Below are 14,929 nucleotides of genomic sequence, written 5' to 3'. Positions count from 1 at the left end.
TTGTCCGGTAATGCGCTGATGTATGCTTCTCCGAGGCATGAATGATTGATTGATGTGTACCGACCCACTACATAGGATATATACGACGATGTCATGGATAGGATAGATCGATATCTTTGGCAACTCACTCTGTTACTTCTCTCCGAGTCGATAGGTAAGGTTGAATTCAAGAACGGAGAGTACGTGGAAAGCTTTGGCTGCTCCGTCCAGTGTGCATGCTGAGTCTGCATCCTTGTCATCCTTGCCGAGGTGCCGGCTGCCAGGAAGTCGTTGGAGGGAGTTCAGGTCGAGATCATTACAGCCATGCGAGGTGGGACGCTCATTTACAACTGACCCCTGAATGAGACTCGCCACATCTCAAACCCCCACCACAAAGAGACATCGAGCCAGCTGTATGATGGACGGCGTCGTTGTACGCTCGAGAGTGATATAAAATTCAGTCAATATGCTACTTGATAATGAGAGGTCCGAGCTGGCAGCTTATATCGAACTAGGTACAAAGACTGAGAGCTCACAGGCAAGTTTAACAAAACCTCCTCGGCGAGATTTGAGAAGACACCGCGAGATTGTCGAACTGAGTCTAAGCGACTTGGAACTCGAAGAGTTAGGTCTTGGGCGCCATGCCAGAGTGTGTTCTGCCATACGGCGATCGAGGCTTTTGGCTCTCGATGTAGCAGTCAGTGTACGTCCGTAGTGTAGTCTTGAAGCTGCGATTCCGAAAGCTGCCTTTCTCGGCAAGTCCTTACCTGCGGCGTGACTTAGGATACGCGAAAACAGCGGCGCTCGGTGACGGAGGAGGGAGCTCGCTACCCAAGACCGCAGGAAGTCGGCACAAAGCAGCCTTTCGCCGCAACACTCTTCTCAACCTAAATTTAGCAAAGGGTGTGTGACACACTCAGCTGCGTCGATTTTCATCTTCTCCAAGCTCCGAGCAGGGCACACCATCAGCGCAAAGTTCGAGAGGGAGGTCTTCTTGAGTCAACGAGACAAAATCGGCCGTGGGGGGCCGCGGCTTCCCAGGGCTTTTAGGATGCAATATCCTTTTGTCAGCGGCGTCCTGTGGTTGAAAACGCTCATCGGCCCGTCAGCAGCGATAACAAGCCCATGTTCATCGATCTCACTGCAGCGGGGGGTGGGAGGAAGGGCGATCGAGGCAGCATCATCGGCGGCTTTTTCAGTTGGGGCTGAAGGAACGGCACGGGCTCAGCCCAGGTGACCTGCTGCTGCATCTTAGCGGCGCCGAGCGAGTGAAACGCGCGGGTTCCTGCGCAGGGCCAAAGCTGGTCGGGATGAGCGGCGATCGAATGGGCGATGATTTGAGTAGCAGTGTCTACTGTAGTAATAGTTAATGGGTGCCGCTAGGAAAGCAGCTATGCCGCCTGGCGGCTGCTCATCCCAAAATGAGAGCGGGCAGGAGCGCCCCGAGACATCCCAACCCAGCCCTATTACCTATGTATGGACTGTACATCAGGTACCTCCATATATTAAAGTATATACGTAACGACCTTACATGCATTCGCGGAGCATCATATTCCAAGTACGCGCTACAATCCCAGTGTCTTTTCGTGATTGTGTAGCACTTCATGAAACCTTGTTGGAATAGCCGAGCCCGCTTTCACGTCCAAATTGGGTAGATGTGAGTCTTCAACCAATGCAGTGCCATTGGGGGCCAAGCGCAGGGAAAGAATTCTCGATTCTCACCCGCACCACGTGTCACACAGCCGTTGGTACCATGCATGGTAGGGCTCGAACCGAGTCGCGCGGTTTGCGGAACCCGCACAAACGCTCTCACCATCTCTCTGCCTGCCTGTTACACTAGTAGAGCCACTTGAAACTAACGGTGCCGTGGGGTAAACACAGTACGAAGCAAGGTAGCTACACTAGGTAGAATAGCGTGCGGCTTTTTTTTTTGTTTGTACCTCCGTAGTGTGCTGTACAGTACTTGGAGAACGCAAGGGCCAAGAACGGACGAGTTTGTTTTTGGGATCGATCATGGCAGTTTGTTGCCCCTGTGAGATGATGAACTTGTCCCTTGCATTGGTCAAGGGCGGCGCGGCAGCGGGGTCGCTTCGGCCCCTGCCGGGACCGTTCTTGTCCTCCCGATTTTCCAGACGGAGGCGGAACGACGGAGGGGCGGATCCCATCATGAATTCACATTATCATGATTACCAACATTTACCGGAATGAGACACACAACTACACTAAGCCAGATATCAGGCAGCACTGCTGACTTGATACCTCTCGACCTTTTTTTCCCGTCCCCGGCGGCCTTCACCGTTCTGCCAGCGAAACTACAGCGGTGGTAAATGACACCCAAAACTGCCGGTCTGTGGCACGTTGTTACACTCGCTTCGCTAAGCCACCCGTCCACTTGGCCACTTGTGAGAGGCTGAAAAAAGTCTCGCGGATGGCACACTTGGTCGTCGTCCACATTCATCCCACGCTTCCTTCAAATTGATAACCCGAAATGTCGTCATTACTGCTGTTCAGAACCTGCTGCATCGCACCTAATCACTCTTCGTGGATGCCACGCGGGGTGGTCTACAGGCTGACAAGAATCCAGGAGAAGACCCGGTCCTGACGCCGTCACGATGAAGCAGATTTCATCAACTCCGTGCGTCACCAGCTGTTCGGAATCAGCGGGGAAGAATTTCTGGAAGCGAAGAAAGTGGAGCCATGGGCTCGTTCGCAAGGGAACCAGGACTTGCGGTGAGACGGCGCTTCGTCGAGGGTACTTAACTCGATCACCTGTACAATATACCACGAGCGTCCCGTCTAAGTACACTGTAACAATGTGTAGACTGATGATTGCTCAGCGAAGCTAGCTAAGTCAGACCATCTTCGTACCACACGTCGTCAATCAGGCATTGGGCCACATCACAAGAGCAATTTGTTGGCCACCACTTCAGATAATCTCTGCGCCTCTGGGCATCGGGTAGTTATCCCTACTGTAACGTTCATACTGTGCCACCGTCAGGTACCAGTGAGATCCAGCGGTCCGGTAGGTGGAGCAAGTCCTCCGTTACGCATTGCTTTGAGGCGTTTCAAGGCAGTACCATCACGGTCGCTAAGGAGAACGAACTCTAGCCCCAGAGCTCCCAATGATACGTGTAACTACTAGTACGGACGTGCAAGAAAACGAGAGGAGATGGAAGAGGTGCCAAGGTTCGGAACGGCTTTCCGGGTGGCAAACGAGTAGCGGATGTGCACAGTGGTGCATAAGCATCAAACGGTTCTCGGTTTTGGCGTGTTGAGTGCCGTTTTGGCCGGTTTCAAGTGTGCAGACCCAAAACGGTGTGGGCAGACCCAGTACAATTTCCCCACTGCTTGCTGTGCCGTGCAAGACAATTGAGCCAAAGCTTGTGTGGGCGCTCTTGAACCGTGGCCAACGAACGACATCATCCAACCCATTTCCCGTGCTCCATCGCCCACCACACATCGAATCCCGCGTCGGCCGACCCTGTCCAGTCAACAAAACAGCTGCCTGGTCTTGTCAACAAATGAGCGTCTCCTGATCCCGCCGGTCCTCTGTCAATCCCGCAGTGCGAGTGCGAGAAGCCCAGAGCAACAACGAACGGGCTTGCACGAGCACCGCCCACGTCGAGACGGTGTCGCACAACACACGATATAGTATAGTATACGCACACGCCAGCCCCAAAATTACTGATCGCCCTCTCCCGCGCCCACGACAGTTTCCGTTGCAGGTTGGGCGGGCTGTGATGATTCGCTGGCCCGGCGGAGTTGGCCCGGATTCAACCCGCGACGGCTAGGCGTGGAATGTGTGGCCCGGATCGAGCCCCCATTTCTTCCCTCTCATCATCCGGCCCAGCCAGCACCATCGCTCGCATGCAGACATGGACAAGTCACCAAACGTACCGGCCGGGTCGTCGGTAGCCCCTGGTGGCAGTCAGAGTGCGAACCCCACGTACTCCCGCGAATCGTCTGCCAGCACGGCGACAATAACCCCAATGACCGAGTCGGGCCCTTCCAAGTTCACATCCCAGGCGTCCGCCACGTCCACCTCGTCGTCTGCCGCGCCATCGCCTCTCGCATCACGCGAGCCCTCGCCGACCAGACCGCTGTCACGGACGACGACCTCGCGCACTTCGTCGGCGCACTCGGGAATCCGGTCAAGGAAGAACAGTCAGCAGGATCTCAGTCCCACGCGATCTGCCAAACAACAACCCAATCCTGCGCCCGCACCCGGAGCCAAGACACTGTCTTCCGCCAACACCCCTACGCTCCTCCCGTCCGCGTCAGACCTGAGCTCGAATGCGGGCGCGCCCGTCAAGTCGCCCACGACGATGGAACACCTGCGAGAGTCGCCCAGATGGCCCGTGTCTCCGAGGTTACGATCTCCACCGCCCATCCTCCACAAGCCGAACACGGGATTACCGAGAAGGCCAGAACCGGAAACGCCTCTGATTAACGTTCAGCGCGCCACTCCGCCGACGTCTCAGCAGCAGCAGCAGCAGCAGCAGCCTCCTGCGGACCTCCCATCCGACACTGATGCCGAAGATCTTCACATAGCCATAGGCACGAGGACACCGGCGCGGGGTGGAGGGGGAAGCTCGTCGACCCTCGAGACTGTCCAGGAAGTCAGCCCGATAGGATCGCCGCGGGGGCCGGGCGAGTCGATACAGGAGAAGCTTGACGACAGCATGGTTTCGGAAACGCCACAGGCAGACTCGGTAGGTCTTGGGCTCGCCCCGAACGCGGAGGGCAGAACAAGCGCGGGCGATAGCGGGAGTGAGACGGACAACATGAAGGCTTCGCGTCGGAGCGGAGCGGCCAGCGCGCCGCCGCTGACGACCAGGCAATCGAGCACATGTATCAAGCAGGGTGTCACCAAAACCAAGACGGGCGAGGCGTCGTTGCAGAGCATGACGGTCGAGACGGAGACGGTGACATCGATTCCGCAAGCCCCGCTCGTGCCGAGCTCGGGAGCTCAAGGTTCAAGCGTGAGCCTACGCACAAAGGGGAGCACAGAAACGATACGACCAAAGAAGGAAAAGAAGAGGCCGACGCGGAAGCAACCCACCGTAGCGGCCGGCAATGGTGAGCCACCGAGTCCAGCTGTTCCACTACTGCCCCGGTTGCGCCACTACCAGTCAATGGGATCAGTCTTCTCATGGACTGAGCAGTGGGTTTCGCCCGCCACAACATGCCACCCCGACGAAGGAGAAAGTCACTCTCGTCAAACTCACCCCCGCAGGCAGAGCATGGTCGTGCACCAGATGAGCAGCTTACTAACAAGGCATCGCTTAGCGTCGTCCAAGGCGGATATCTTCGAAGCCAAGGTGGCGAGCGCCGTCGAGGAAGCGAACTCGTCCGACTCGGACGAGACGTTTGTCTACGACTCTAACCCCCCAGATGGCCGCGACCGACCCATGCGGTTTCACTCGCGGACGCCCAGCGCCACCTCGATGGCGAGCCAAATCGACCGCCCAGGCATGCGCTCCATTCACGCCGTCATGGAGAGCTCCGGTCCCGCGGTCACGGTCAAGAAGAGTATGAAGTTCGTGAACTCGTCTACCACAAACGGCCCCAGCGATAGCGGCTATGCCGACGACGATGGCAGGGGCACCGGTCGGAGCAACACCGGGTCTGCCCGCGGAACGGCCCGTCATCACCACCACTTTGGTCGCTGGGGTCGCAACGGGGGCGGCAACGGCCACCCGTCTCTGTTTGCCGAGCACGGCCCGTTCGGCTCCTCCCTCGCTGCAGGGAACCCGAACTCTCGTCAGTCGTCGACGCCTCCAAGCCCTCGCTTCGCCAACCGCGGCGCATATGGGGCAAATGGCAAGCGAGGGACGCACCTGTCGCCCGGGTACGATTTCGACGACACCACGACCGGCGCCGACGACGAGACGACACCACTCATTGGTTCTGGAACGGTACGATCATTACGCTCGGGCAGGGGACGGAGAGGAGGACATTCGTTACGGTCCATCGAAGCGCAGACGTACCACCGCTCTGCGCCCTCGGTGCTCAACCGGTTCGCTAGCTGCCTCGTCCTGACCGTCATGCTCTTGCTCGTCGTATCCGGCGTCATCGGGTTCATGTTCGCCACGTCCCAACCTCTGACCGACATCCAGCTCGTCTCCATGGACCACGTCGTAGCCAGCCAGCAGGAGCTGATGCTCGACCTTACCATCAAGGCGCACAATCCCAACGTCGTCGTCGTGGTCGTCGACTCTGCCGACATCGAAGTCTTTGCAAAGTCGCCGCACGCCATGACCGACTCGGAATGGTGGCGCCACACCCACCCGGGTGAGATCGGGCCACCACCTCCGCGCACACCAGACGGCGACGGGTGGGACACGGCAACGCAAGCGTTGACGGTTGAGCCGGACCAGTCACCGCCCGACGATTCGGCGCCCAACATGCGCCTCGGCACCATCACGGGCTTCGACAGCGCCCTCTCGTTCGAGGGCTCCTTCTTCCACAAGGGCATCTCGTACTCGACCGGTGAGGTGCGCCTCAAGAGCCCGGGCAACGGCACATACGGCGGCCAGGAGCGCTGGGAGCGCATCATGGAAGACGAGTTCCAGCTCATCCTCAAGGGCGTGCTCAAATACACGCTGCCGCTGAGCCAACGGGTGCGGACCGCGACCATATCGGGCAAGACGACGGTCAAACCGAACGCCGCGAACGATCCGCCGGGTCTGAGACCCAACGGGACCGACGGAACTCCTGCTCCTCTCCCATCTGACAAGGGAGGGAGCGAAGTGACCATCTCTGCTGCTAAGCCGTAGATCGAGCCACCTTTTCTCTCTTCTTCCCCTTATCTTATCCCCTTTTAATTTTTTTTGTTTTTCTGTGTTTTCAAAAATAGCGGGGTCATACTCTCTTCTGTACCCCTGCGTTCCAGCGACGCATACCCATTTCCCTTGTCGAGACGTTTACCGAGTCGGTTTCGCATCTTTTTGGAATGGGTTTTTTTGGGGGGGAGGGGTTGGAGGTGTGTTGATTCGGAGCGTGTTCTGCACCCTGGATGAATTGATTGAAGCGTGCATGGCGTGGCATGATTTTACGGACCAACATCCTTTCCTTCTTTCTTTCTTTCTTTCTTTCTTTTTTTTTTTTTTTTTTTTGGTTTTCTTGTCTTTCCCATTTTCGTTTCCGTGGAAAGAAAAAAAGAAAGAACACCCTGGGAGGCTGACTTTCTGCTGTTTCTTTGTTCTATTGGGCGTTTCCCGGGTTCGATGGGTGGTCGATATTATACGGATAGGCTCAGGCACGAAAGAGACTTACATACTGCGAGACCCCGTTCCAGAGAAAGAAGCGATTCCCTCATGCCGATGCCCTTTGTTTTACCCCCTTCTTTCTCTTCCATACTTGGTTGCGATACAGGCATAAGGGGCGAGTTTCAAAGTGTCGGAGCCAAACGGCGAATTTGTACATGGCGGCTTTCTCTCTTCTTAATGTATACAACTGCCTCGGGGCCCAGTCACGATGATGATGCTTGGGTTTAGGACTTGATTCCCACTTATTCTCCCTCTTTATTTATTAATTAATTATTTATTCGTATTTCAAATATTCGAAGTAGCCCGTTTCTCTCGGCCTCCCTTGCCTGATTTGTCCTTGTATCTTGTTCTTCACCATGTTTATCGCCCTTTAGTCACGTTGGTTTTCTTATGTCTCGGACACACAGAGCCTTAAAACGTCCACGGGTTTAACGATATAGAGCTTAGCATGGGAAACGAAGAGCTCGAGTTGTTCTGTCGCTGTCCATCTTCATTTGTACGCTTTAGCTCCAGTTGCCAGACGTCGCAGCTACGTGTATACATAGAGGTATGCAGTCCTGTTATGGTTTGCTCGTATAAGGTGATTCGCTATACATACACGGGCCGAGGTTCTCGCCCTCAAAGCATCGTAGATTGTGCCTATCTCATTACCAAAGTCTATCCGCGACAAACCCCGCGCGGTACAGTAATCTCACTCGGATACCCAAACGTTATTAATTCTACAAGGAGGGCGCTGTAACTAATCCCTCTAAATACCTTTTTTTTTTTTTAATCTTCCGATGCCTACCCGTCGTCACCTCTCAGGCCTGGACTTCATCCTCCTTCCAGTCCGCCACCTTGGCCACGGCCGTGCCGCCGCCCACCACCCTGCCTCCCTGCTTCCTCTTGACGCGGCACCGCAGGCCTACCTGGTCGTCAAAGATGAAGCGCCAGATGACGTAGGACCAGCTGCGGTGGTAGGGCAGGTCGGCGTAGAACTCGTCGGCTATCTCGCGCAGCTTGGGCAGGCGGGTCCAGGGGATGGCGGGGAAGTCGTGGTGCTCGTTGTGCAGGCCGACGTTGTACGTCACCAGGTTGAGCGGGCCGTAGTAGCTGAAGGTCTCCGGGATGGGGATGCGGTTGGCCGGCTGGCGGGCCTCGGGCGTGACCTTCTCGTAGACGTAGTGCTCGGCAATGAAGTGGCCGGCCGTCGGGTGCAGGGACCCGGCCAGGAAGGAGGAGAGGAGCAGGTAGAGAAGCGACTGGGCGGAGAAGATGCCCGGCGCGAGGCGGACCAGCGCGTAGTCGAAAGCCAGCTGCACGGCCAGGTTGACCCAGTGCACCCAGGTGAAGGGCACGCGGTAAACCGTCACTGGTCGGATGGCGTAGAAGAAGATTTGGAAGGTACAGAAGAAGGCCTTGCCGAGGATGGAGTCGAGAAAGACGGCCTCGAGGGCGGTCGGCAGGTCCGTGTCGAGGCCGTCGACGCCGAGGGACTTGTGGTGCGTGAGGTGGTACGGCTGAACGGAGGAGAGGCATGCTAAGGTTAGTGTTCTGACTTCTTCGAACAGTCGGATGATGAATGGGGCTGAGGCGTTACCCGGAAGGAAGCGCTGTAGGGAACCCCGATGGGAAGGTTGGCAAAGATGGCGAACAGCCGGTTGGCTAAGGGCGACCGGAAGGCGAGGTTGTGGGAGATCTCGTGGATGGCCAAGAACAGGTTTTGGTTCGAGGTAGCGCCGAAGACGTAGGCCACGGCCCAGAACTTCCATGACCAGAAAGGAGTGTCGCGCAAGAGGTGGGCGAGCAGCAGCTGGAGGCCGACGACGCCGGCAACGACGTATTTGGTCAAGGGTTCGGGGCCGCACAGTTTGGTAACCTTGGTAAGCAAAGGTTGCTGGTCAGTTTGGGGTTTTGTTTTCTTTTTTCTTTTTTCTTTTTTTCCTCTCTCGACCATGGTATGTCGCGGAATCCCATGCTTTAGACGCACTCACCTCCGGATGGGCCTTGATGATGGCCATTCGCCTCGTCCGATGTGGTTCCTCGGTGTAGGTCCAGAAGAAGTCCTTGTAAGTTGCATCGTCGACCTGCGCCTCTGCAGCCGCTGCACCGCTCGAGGCGGCGTTGCCATTAGCGCCCCCCTTCCGCTTGGAGACGCCGTTAGTCGGTTCTGTCGCCGGGCGGGCCATGGTGATCGATAGCTTCCGAGTTTCGACGGGCAGCTGACTTGGGGAAAGTCGAAACAAGCAACAGCGCCGTATGAATTAAGGTAGGTAGAGTTACGACCCCCAAGCAAGCTTCCCGGTCGAAATAATTCACCGCCCTGGAACTACCGCACTTAACGCGTGGCGGTTGCAGCAGGGGGGCGGGGCCATCCGTGGGCAGTTAATTAGCAGGGATCACTAACTTGGGGCCAATCAGACGTGCCCAGGGACCACCCGTGCACAGCAGGGCCAGGGCAAGTCGTTCCACCAGATCGGCAATGGACCCTTCCTGTGCGGTGGACTGCCACAAGCACATGCGCGAAATCGCCTGATGTGGTACGAATCGGTTATCAAAAGTTCTGGTACCACCACCATACTATAGATGCTAATGGTGGTGTGGTTGCACGCACACTAGAGTCTGTTACATAACCGTTCATCCGGGTTTTCCTAGCCCATTTCTTCTCCTCTCCTTAGTACCTCATCGTCACCGACGGCGGCTTGTTGTTGAGGATGTCATCAATTTCCTTCATGATCTCGGGCGTCAGCTTCTTATACGCCCGCACCGCCTCGACGTTCTCATAGACCTGCTCCGGGCTGCTGGCGCCGGTGATGGCCGAGCTGACGTTGGGGTTGGCCAACACCCACGCCAGGGCCAGCACGCTCTGCTTGATGCCCAGCCTCTCGGCGATCGGCTCCAGCTTGCTGACCGTGTCGGCCATGGCCTGGAACTCGGCCTTGCCCGTTTGCTTCCAGAACCCGGCGATGAACTCGACCTTCGTCTGCGCGAAGCGAGAGTTGTCCGGGATCCCGTTTTTGTACTTGCCCGACAAAATGCCTTGCCGCATGGGCGAGAAGACGGTCAAACCTAGGCCGACCTCGCGGTACAGGTGCGCGTACTCCCTCTCAACCTGGACTCGCTCCAACATGTTGTACCGTGGTTGTTCTATTTAACTGTTAGCTACTCCGTACCGGATTGGCTATCTCCCGGGGTGCGAGCCCAGGTATTGGTGGACCATACCCATCACGGGCCCAATCAGACCCAGCTTGTCGGCGTACCGCCACGCCTGAGCAATCTCATCCGCGTTCCACTCCGAGGTCCCCCAGTACAGCGCCTTACCCGTGTTGATCAGGTGGTTGAAGGCGCGCACCGTCTCCTCCATGGGCGTGTGCCTGTCGGGGCGGTGAGCGTAGATCAGGTCGACATACTCCAGCTGGAGTCTCTCGAGAGACTGGTTCATGCCCTCGATGATGTGCTTTCGTGACAACCCACGGTTGTTGACTTTCCGGTCGCTGAAAGCGTCGCCCCAGTAAAGCTGCCGAGAACGGGATGTTAGCAGAGTCAAGTCGAGGATGGGAGGGAAGGGTTGGCGGGCGTGCCGTGCCTTGGTAGAGATGACAATGTCGTTCCTCTTCCAGCCAAACTTCTTGATGGCCTCACCCATGACTTTTTCAGACTCGCCGTCGGCATACGTCTCGGCGCAGTCAAAGAAATTAATGCCACAGTCATATGCGGCCTTCATGCAGGCAAATGTCCCCTCGCGGTCGACGTGCCCGCCGTAGGTAAGCCAACCGCCGAGGGAGATGGCCGAAACCTGAAGTCCCGACCGCCCCAGGAACCGGTATTCCATCTCGGGGAGGTTGTCCGGTTTCGACATGATGTTTTGTGAAAAGCTTTGTTTTCTCCTTTTTCTTCTCTCTTTCTTCCCTCTCTTTCTCTTTACTAGTTTTTCTGTTTTTCCCTTGCGTCTGAAGGAAACCCCAAACTTCGGGTCTGAGACGAAGTCTGGTAGTTCTTTAAAGCCGTCAGAGCATCTGGTCCACTTTCCCTTTGGAACAACCCAAATGGTGTCGCGGGGTCAATGGCGCCGGTCCCGCATGCATTTAACGTTAACGTTGTATGTACGGAGTAGTTGCGGGGATATTCAGTCGGAAGCCCCGCCGTTTACCCCTCCTCCGGAGCCCGGGTTTTGCCAGCAAGCATCACGCTTACCAAGAACATCCCAATGGGAGCCGGTGATCCAAAGAAGTCTCGGTGATCTGATTACAAACTCACATCCTTGAGCTTCTAGTCCGGTGAAAAAGGGCCGTGTGGATACAGCCGCACTTCATATTGGAGCTAGCGGTTGAGGATTTTTCCATTTAGCCGCCAAGCCCTACTCCTGGCCATCATGGACTCTTTCGTGCTCGCCGGCGTGAGTCAAGTAAGGAAAATGAATAACTAGTCGGGGGCTAAACAGCGAAACCGGACAAATAGTGTGAAATGGACCTCTGGGAGAACTAGGGGCCGGGTGTCAAGAAAGCACATGTATGTACTGTACGAGTACAAACCACATACGCCCCGTTACCTAAACACAAATATTTTGGTCTTTCAACTTGTGTGTCATTTTTATTACCTGAAACTATCATTTAAGTTGAAATTGAACAATAAGACTTTTGAGGATAGATCAGGCAAGGCTTGTCTGTGAACTTCGCACACTCACTCCGTCGAACCGACCACGCCGTACCAGATACTCTTTTGCCCTTAGCCATAGCCGTTATTATCTTCCTCTCTTCTGGTTGCTAACTGATCTTTGCGATACAAATCATATAACAAAGCCACATGTCCGACCTTGTGAAGTCTTCCTCTGCTACCAAACAGAATTTGGTCCGTGCAATGCCCTGGTTGCACGGCGCACCCCTGAATGATTGTTTACATTGCCCCTTTTTCACTTCGTAATGTTGAACACTACAACGCCGTCGCGAGATCAGTATTGCCCTGGTACTCTGCTCAGCTTAACCTGCAATGTGTTGCGAGGGCTGCTCCTTCGCTTTGAAGATTTGGTACATCATGTCATGCGGCCGTTCATATTGGCGCCATACTGGACCGCCTTGCTCCTTCCCTATGTCGTTCAAAGGCTTGCTCAGCTAGCACAGATCGCAACCCGGCCACCTCAGGCAGACATGACCCGCGCCCTATTCTTAATCATCCATCAACCACTCTCGGAAACGGGAAACCACGGTGTAATTGCCCAAGTGCTGCCTGAGAAGGGTCCGTAGAAGCTTGGATTCTCGGAGGGTTGCGCGAGCACAAGTCGAAAATTATCGCCTTCTTCTGCGAATTTGTTCCCCCATCTCCTAACGTTACGCCTGAGGTTCTTCTCCCCAACTGCAAACAAGACCTCGGCTTCTACAATTCAGTCGCTCAATCGACTTCGGTTGTTGATTGACTGCATTGAGGTTGAGGCAGCGTCAGCCAGGTACGCCCTTCAGTCTTTCCGAGCACAAGTCGAAAATTATCGCCTTCTTCTGCGAATTTGTTTCCCCATCTCCTAAGGTTACGCCTGAGGTTCTTCTCCCCAACTGCAAACAGACCTGTTCTACAATTCAGTCGCTCAATCGACTTCGGTTGTTGATTGACCGCTTTGAGGTTGAGGCAGCGTCAGCCAGGTACGCCCTTCAGTCTTTCCAACGCTTACCCTGTCTCGTCGTCCCTTAAAGCGCTTGCCTCCACTCCATTTGGTTTCCCATCGTCCACTACTAAATGTCCCGTCGCTGTCACGACTCGACGTGGTGTATCGTGCCTGCAAGAGCTAACGCGGCCAACGCCATCCCGTCTCAGGCATTGACCAATTCTCTTGGAATTTAGCCTACCCAGGTAAGCCATCGTCAATCCCTCTTCCCAAGCCCTATTTCCGTGTGAAAAACGCTTGAGCTGGTTGCCGAGCTCTTCCAGCGCGCACACGATGACTCGGCCATTTTCTCCGTCGCGAGTTCTTTCTTCCTCCAGTATAATTCCTTCTCCCATTGATTCTTTCCACAGCCCTTTCCTCGCAACTTCCTCCTCCGATACACATGCCATCAAAGCGTTTGAGTTCATATATCAATTCATACATGAGATTCAAGGAAGTTCTCTGACACGCCATCTGCTAGTCATCTGAAAAACCCAAAGAAGAAACCATGTCTTGGAACAACGACGTCTCAGCCTGGGGTGGCGGCGGCACTGCCGACAACGATTCCTCTTGGGGTGTTGGCGACACAGCCAACGACAAGTCCATGTGGGGTAACGGTGATACCGCCGCCGCCGATTCGGGTTGGGGCAACGGAAACCAAAATGGCGACAATTCGGGCGACGCCAACGGCGCTGGTTCTGGCGACACCCATCGTGATGATGACGGCAACGCCGGCGGCAACCGTGCCTGCTTCAATTGCGGCGAGACTGGGTAAGCAATCGAGCCTTCTTGACACCTCCAACCACCCCGACTGACATGGGAGCTCTAGCCACAACAAGGCTGACTGTCCTAACCCTCGCGTTCCAAACGGTCGGTGCCGTCGCTGCGGCGAGGAAGGCCACTGGAGCCGGGAGTGCCCCAATGCTCCGCCGATGCAGTGCAAGGAATGCCAGTCGACTGAGCATCTCGTCAAGGACTGCCCGAACCGTGTCTGCAAGAACTGCAACGAGACTGGTATGGTCCCAATTGTCAAATGTCAAGGGTGACTAGGAGGTGCTGACTCGACGCCACCATGTCCAGGTCACACCATCAGCCAGTGCAAGGGCGCCCGCAAGATCGACCGCAGCGATCTTCCAGAAATGACTACCGAGGAGACCTGGACTGAGATCAAGCGTGCTGTGAAGGAGCGTGACATCGACGACATCAAGAAGGCGATTCAGATCTATGTCAAGTCCTCTCCCGACACCACGTACGCGGAGCTTGAGCGCGCTTTCCGCGCTCAGGACGTCCCAGTCTGGCTGATCGCCATCGAAAAGACCCTGGCGTCCACTTTTGTCAACATGGACTTGCAGGGCAATCTCGGCAAGAAATACACGGTCACATACCGCTTTCAGTGGAATCCCCCTCGCCCGCGCGACCGTGAGCTCTGGCCCAAGGATGTCGACGAGAACTTGGAGCGCCTCGCCGATGCCGGTGAAGTTGTCTATGGGGGTCTGCCCAAGTGCACCAATTGCGGTGAGGTTGGCCACATCGCCAAGCGCTGCCTCCAGGACAAGGTCGAGCAGCCCAATCGCTTTGAGATTACTTGCTTCAACTGTGGCGAGTCGGGCCATCGCCTTCGTGACTGTAAGTGACTCGGGGTACCGCAGAAGACCGGGTGGGATGTCAGCTGACGAGATCAAAAGGCCCCGTTCCTCGTGTTGACAAGTTTGCTTGCAAGAACTGCGGGTTCGAGACACCTCGTCCTTTGAGAAGCTTGGGTGTGGCACGCTGACAGTTTTCAAAAGTCAATCGGGCCATAAGGCCGCTGAGTGTACCGAACCTCGCTCCGCCGAAAATGTCGAGTGCCGCAAGTGTGGCGAGAGTAAGTTCTTATTCCTATGAAACGGCCAGGTAACCTAGTAGTCGCTGACTGTCATCAGTGGGCCACTTCTCTCGCGACTGCCCCCAGGGCGGTGATAGCCATGCTTGCCGCAATTGCGGCAACGAGGGCCACATGGCTCGGGACTGCACCGAGGAGCGCAACCTCGCTCTGGTTCAGTGCCGGAACTGCGATGAGTTCGGACAT

The 14,929-nt window shown here is 55.9% G+C and overlaps 6 protein-coding genes across 6 annotated transcripts; 3 read left to right on the top strand and 3 right to left on the bottom strand.

The window, feature by feature from the left end:
- Nucleotides 1-750: 750 nt before the first annotated feature.
- Nucleotides 751-1,343, bottom strand: MYCTH_2302869 (uncharacterized protein). The gene has a single exon (XM_003662287.1). It carries the CDS (start codon nt 1,227-1,229, stop codon nt 1,074-1,076), a length of 156 nt encoding a protein of 51 aa, XP_003662335.1. The 5' UTR covers nt 1,230-1,343; the 3' UTR covers nt 751-1,073.
- Nucleotides 1,344-3,742: 2,399 nt separating this feature from the next.
- MYCTH_2302868 (uncharacterized protein) lies at nt 3,743-6,887 on the top strand. The gene has a single exon (XM_003662286.1). It carries the CDS (start codon nt 3,855-3,857, stop codon nt 6,756-6,758), a length of 2,904 nt encoding a protein of 967 aa, XP_003662334.1. The 5' UTR covers nt 3,743-3,854; the 3' UTR covers nt 6,759-6,887.
- A 956-nt stretch (nt 6,888-7,843) lies between these two features.
- On the bottom strand, nt 7,844-9,466 carry MYCTH_2314931 (sphingolipid delta-4 desaturase like protein). Its single transcript, XM_003662285.1, has 3 exons — nt 9,224-9,466; nt 8,830-9,108; nt 7,844-8,749 (listed from the first exon to the last, which is right to left on the bottom strand). The coding sequence occupies exons 1-3, from the start codon at nt 9,416-9,418 to the stop codon at nt 8,051-8,053; spliced, it is 1,173 nt and encodes a 390-aa protein (XP_003662333.1). The 5' UTR covers nt 9,419-9,466; the 3' UTR covers nt 7,844-8,050.
- A 292-nt stretch (nt 9,467-9,758) lies between these two features.
- On the bottom strand, nt 9,759-11,450 carry MYCTH_2302859 (uncharacterized protein). The gene is made up of 3 exons (XM_003662284.1): nt 10,816-11,450; nt 10,452-10,746; nt 9,759-10,376 (listed from the first exon to the last, which is right to left on the bottom strand). Exons 1-3 carry the CDS (start codon nt 11,086-11,088, stop codon nt 9,904-9,906), a joined length of 1,041 nt encoding a protein of 346 aa, XP_003662332.1. The 5' UTR covers nt 11,089-11,450; the 3' UTR covers nt 9,759-9,903.
- Nucleotides 11,451-12,858: 1,408 nt separating this feature from the next.
- On the top strand, nt 12,859-13,636 carry MYCTH_2302858 (uncharacterized protein; the record flags this gene model as incomplete). The annotated part of the gene is made up of 1 exon (XM_003662283.1): nt 12,859-13,636. Exon 1 carries the CDS (start codon nt 13,370-13,372, stop codon nt 13,634-13,636), a length of 267 nt encoding a protein of 88 aa, XP_003662331.1. The 5' UTR covers nt 12,859-13,369.
- Nucleotides 13,599-14,665, top strand: MYCTH_2302856 (uncharacterized protein; the record flags this gene model as incomplete). Its single annotated transcript, XM_003662282.1, has 1 exon — nt 13,599-14,665. A coding segment is annotated over exon 1 (491 nt), but the record flags the coding sequence as incomplete, so codon positions are not given.
- Nucleotides 14,666-14,929: the final 264 nt, after the last annotated feature.

Source organism: Thermothelomyces thermophilus, chromosome 2, assembly GCF_000226095.1.
Source record: "Thermothelomyces thermophilus ATCC 42464 chromosome 2, complete sequence".
Taxonomy (NCBI): domain Eukaryota; kingdom Fungi; phylum Ascomycota; class Sordariomycetes; order Sordariales; family Chaetomiaceae; genus Thermothelomyces; species Thermothelomyces thermophilus.
The sequence above is the reverse complement of the archived record's forward strand: the minus strand, read 5'-3'. Positions and strand labels throughout refer to the sequence as shown.

What these genes read in the sequence shown, in the direction of transcription:
- MYCTH_2314931 (XM_003662285.1), bottom strand. Translation starts at nt 9,418, where the DNA reads ATGGCCCGCCCGGCGACAGAACCGACTAACGGCGTCTCCAAGCGGAAG. An exon ending in TCATCAAGGCCCATCCGGAG is followed by an intron (nt 9,109 to 9,223) that starts GTGAGTGCGTCT and finishes TTGCTTACCAAG; the next exon opens with GTTACCAAACTGTGCGGCCC. An exon ending in CCTACAGCGCTTCCTTCCGG is followed by an intron (nt 8,750 to 8,829) that starts GTAACGCCTCAG and finishes TCCTCCGTTCAG; the next exon opens with CCGTACCACCTCACGCACCA.
- MYCTH_2302868 (XM_003662286.1), top strand. Translation starts at nt 3,855, where the DNA reads ATGGACAAGTCACCAAACGTACCGGCCGGGTCGTCGGTAGCCCCTGGT.
- MYCTH_2302869 (XM_003662287.1), bottom strand. Translation starts at nt 1,229, where the DNA reads ATGCAGCAGCAGGTCACCTGGGCTGAGCCCGTGCCGTTCCTTCAGCCC.
- MYCTH_2302859 (XM_003662284.1), bottom strand. Translation starts at nt 11,088, where the DNA reads ATGTCGAAACCGGACAACCTCCCCGAGATGGAATACCGGTTCCTGGGG. An exon ending in ACATTGTCATCTCTACCAAG is followed by an intron (nt 10,747 to 10,815) that starts GCACGGCACGCC and finishes CGTTCTCGGCAG; the next exon opens with CTTTACTGGGGCGACGCTTT. An exon ending in TCTGATTGGGCCCGTGATGG is followed by an intron (nt 10,377 to 10,451) that starts GTATGGTCCACC and finishes ACAGTTAAATAG; the next exon opens with AACAACCACGGTACAACATG.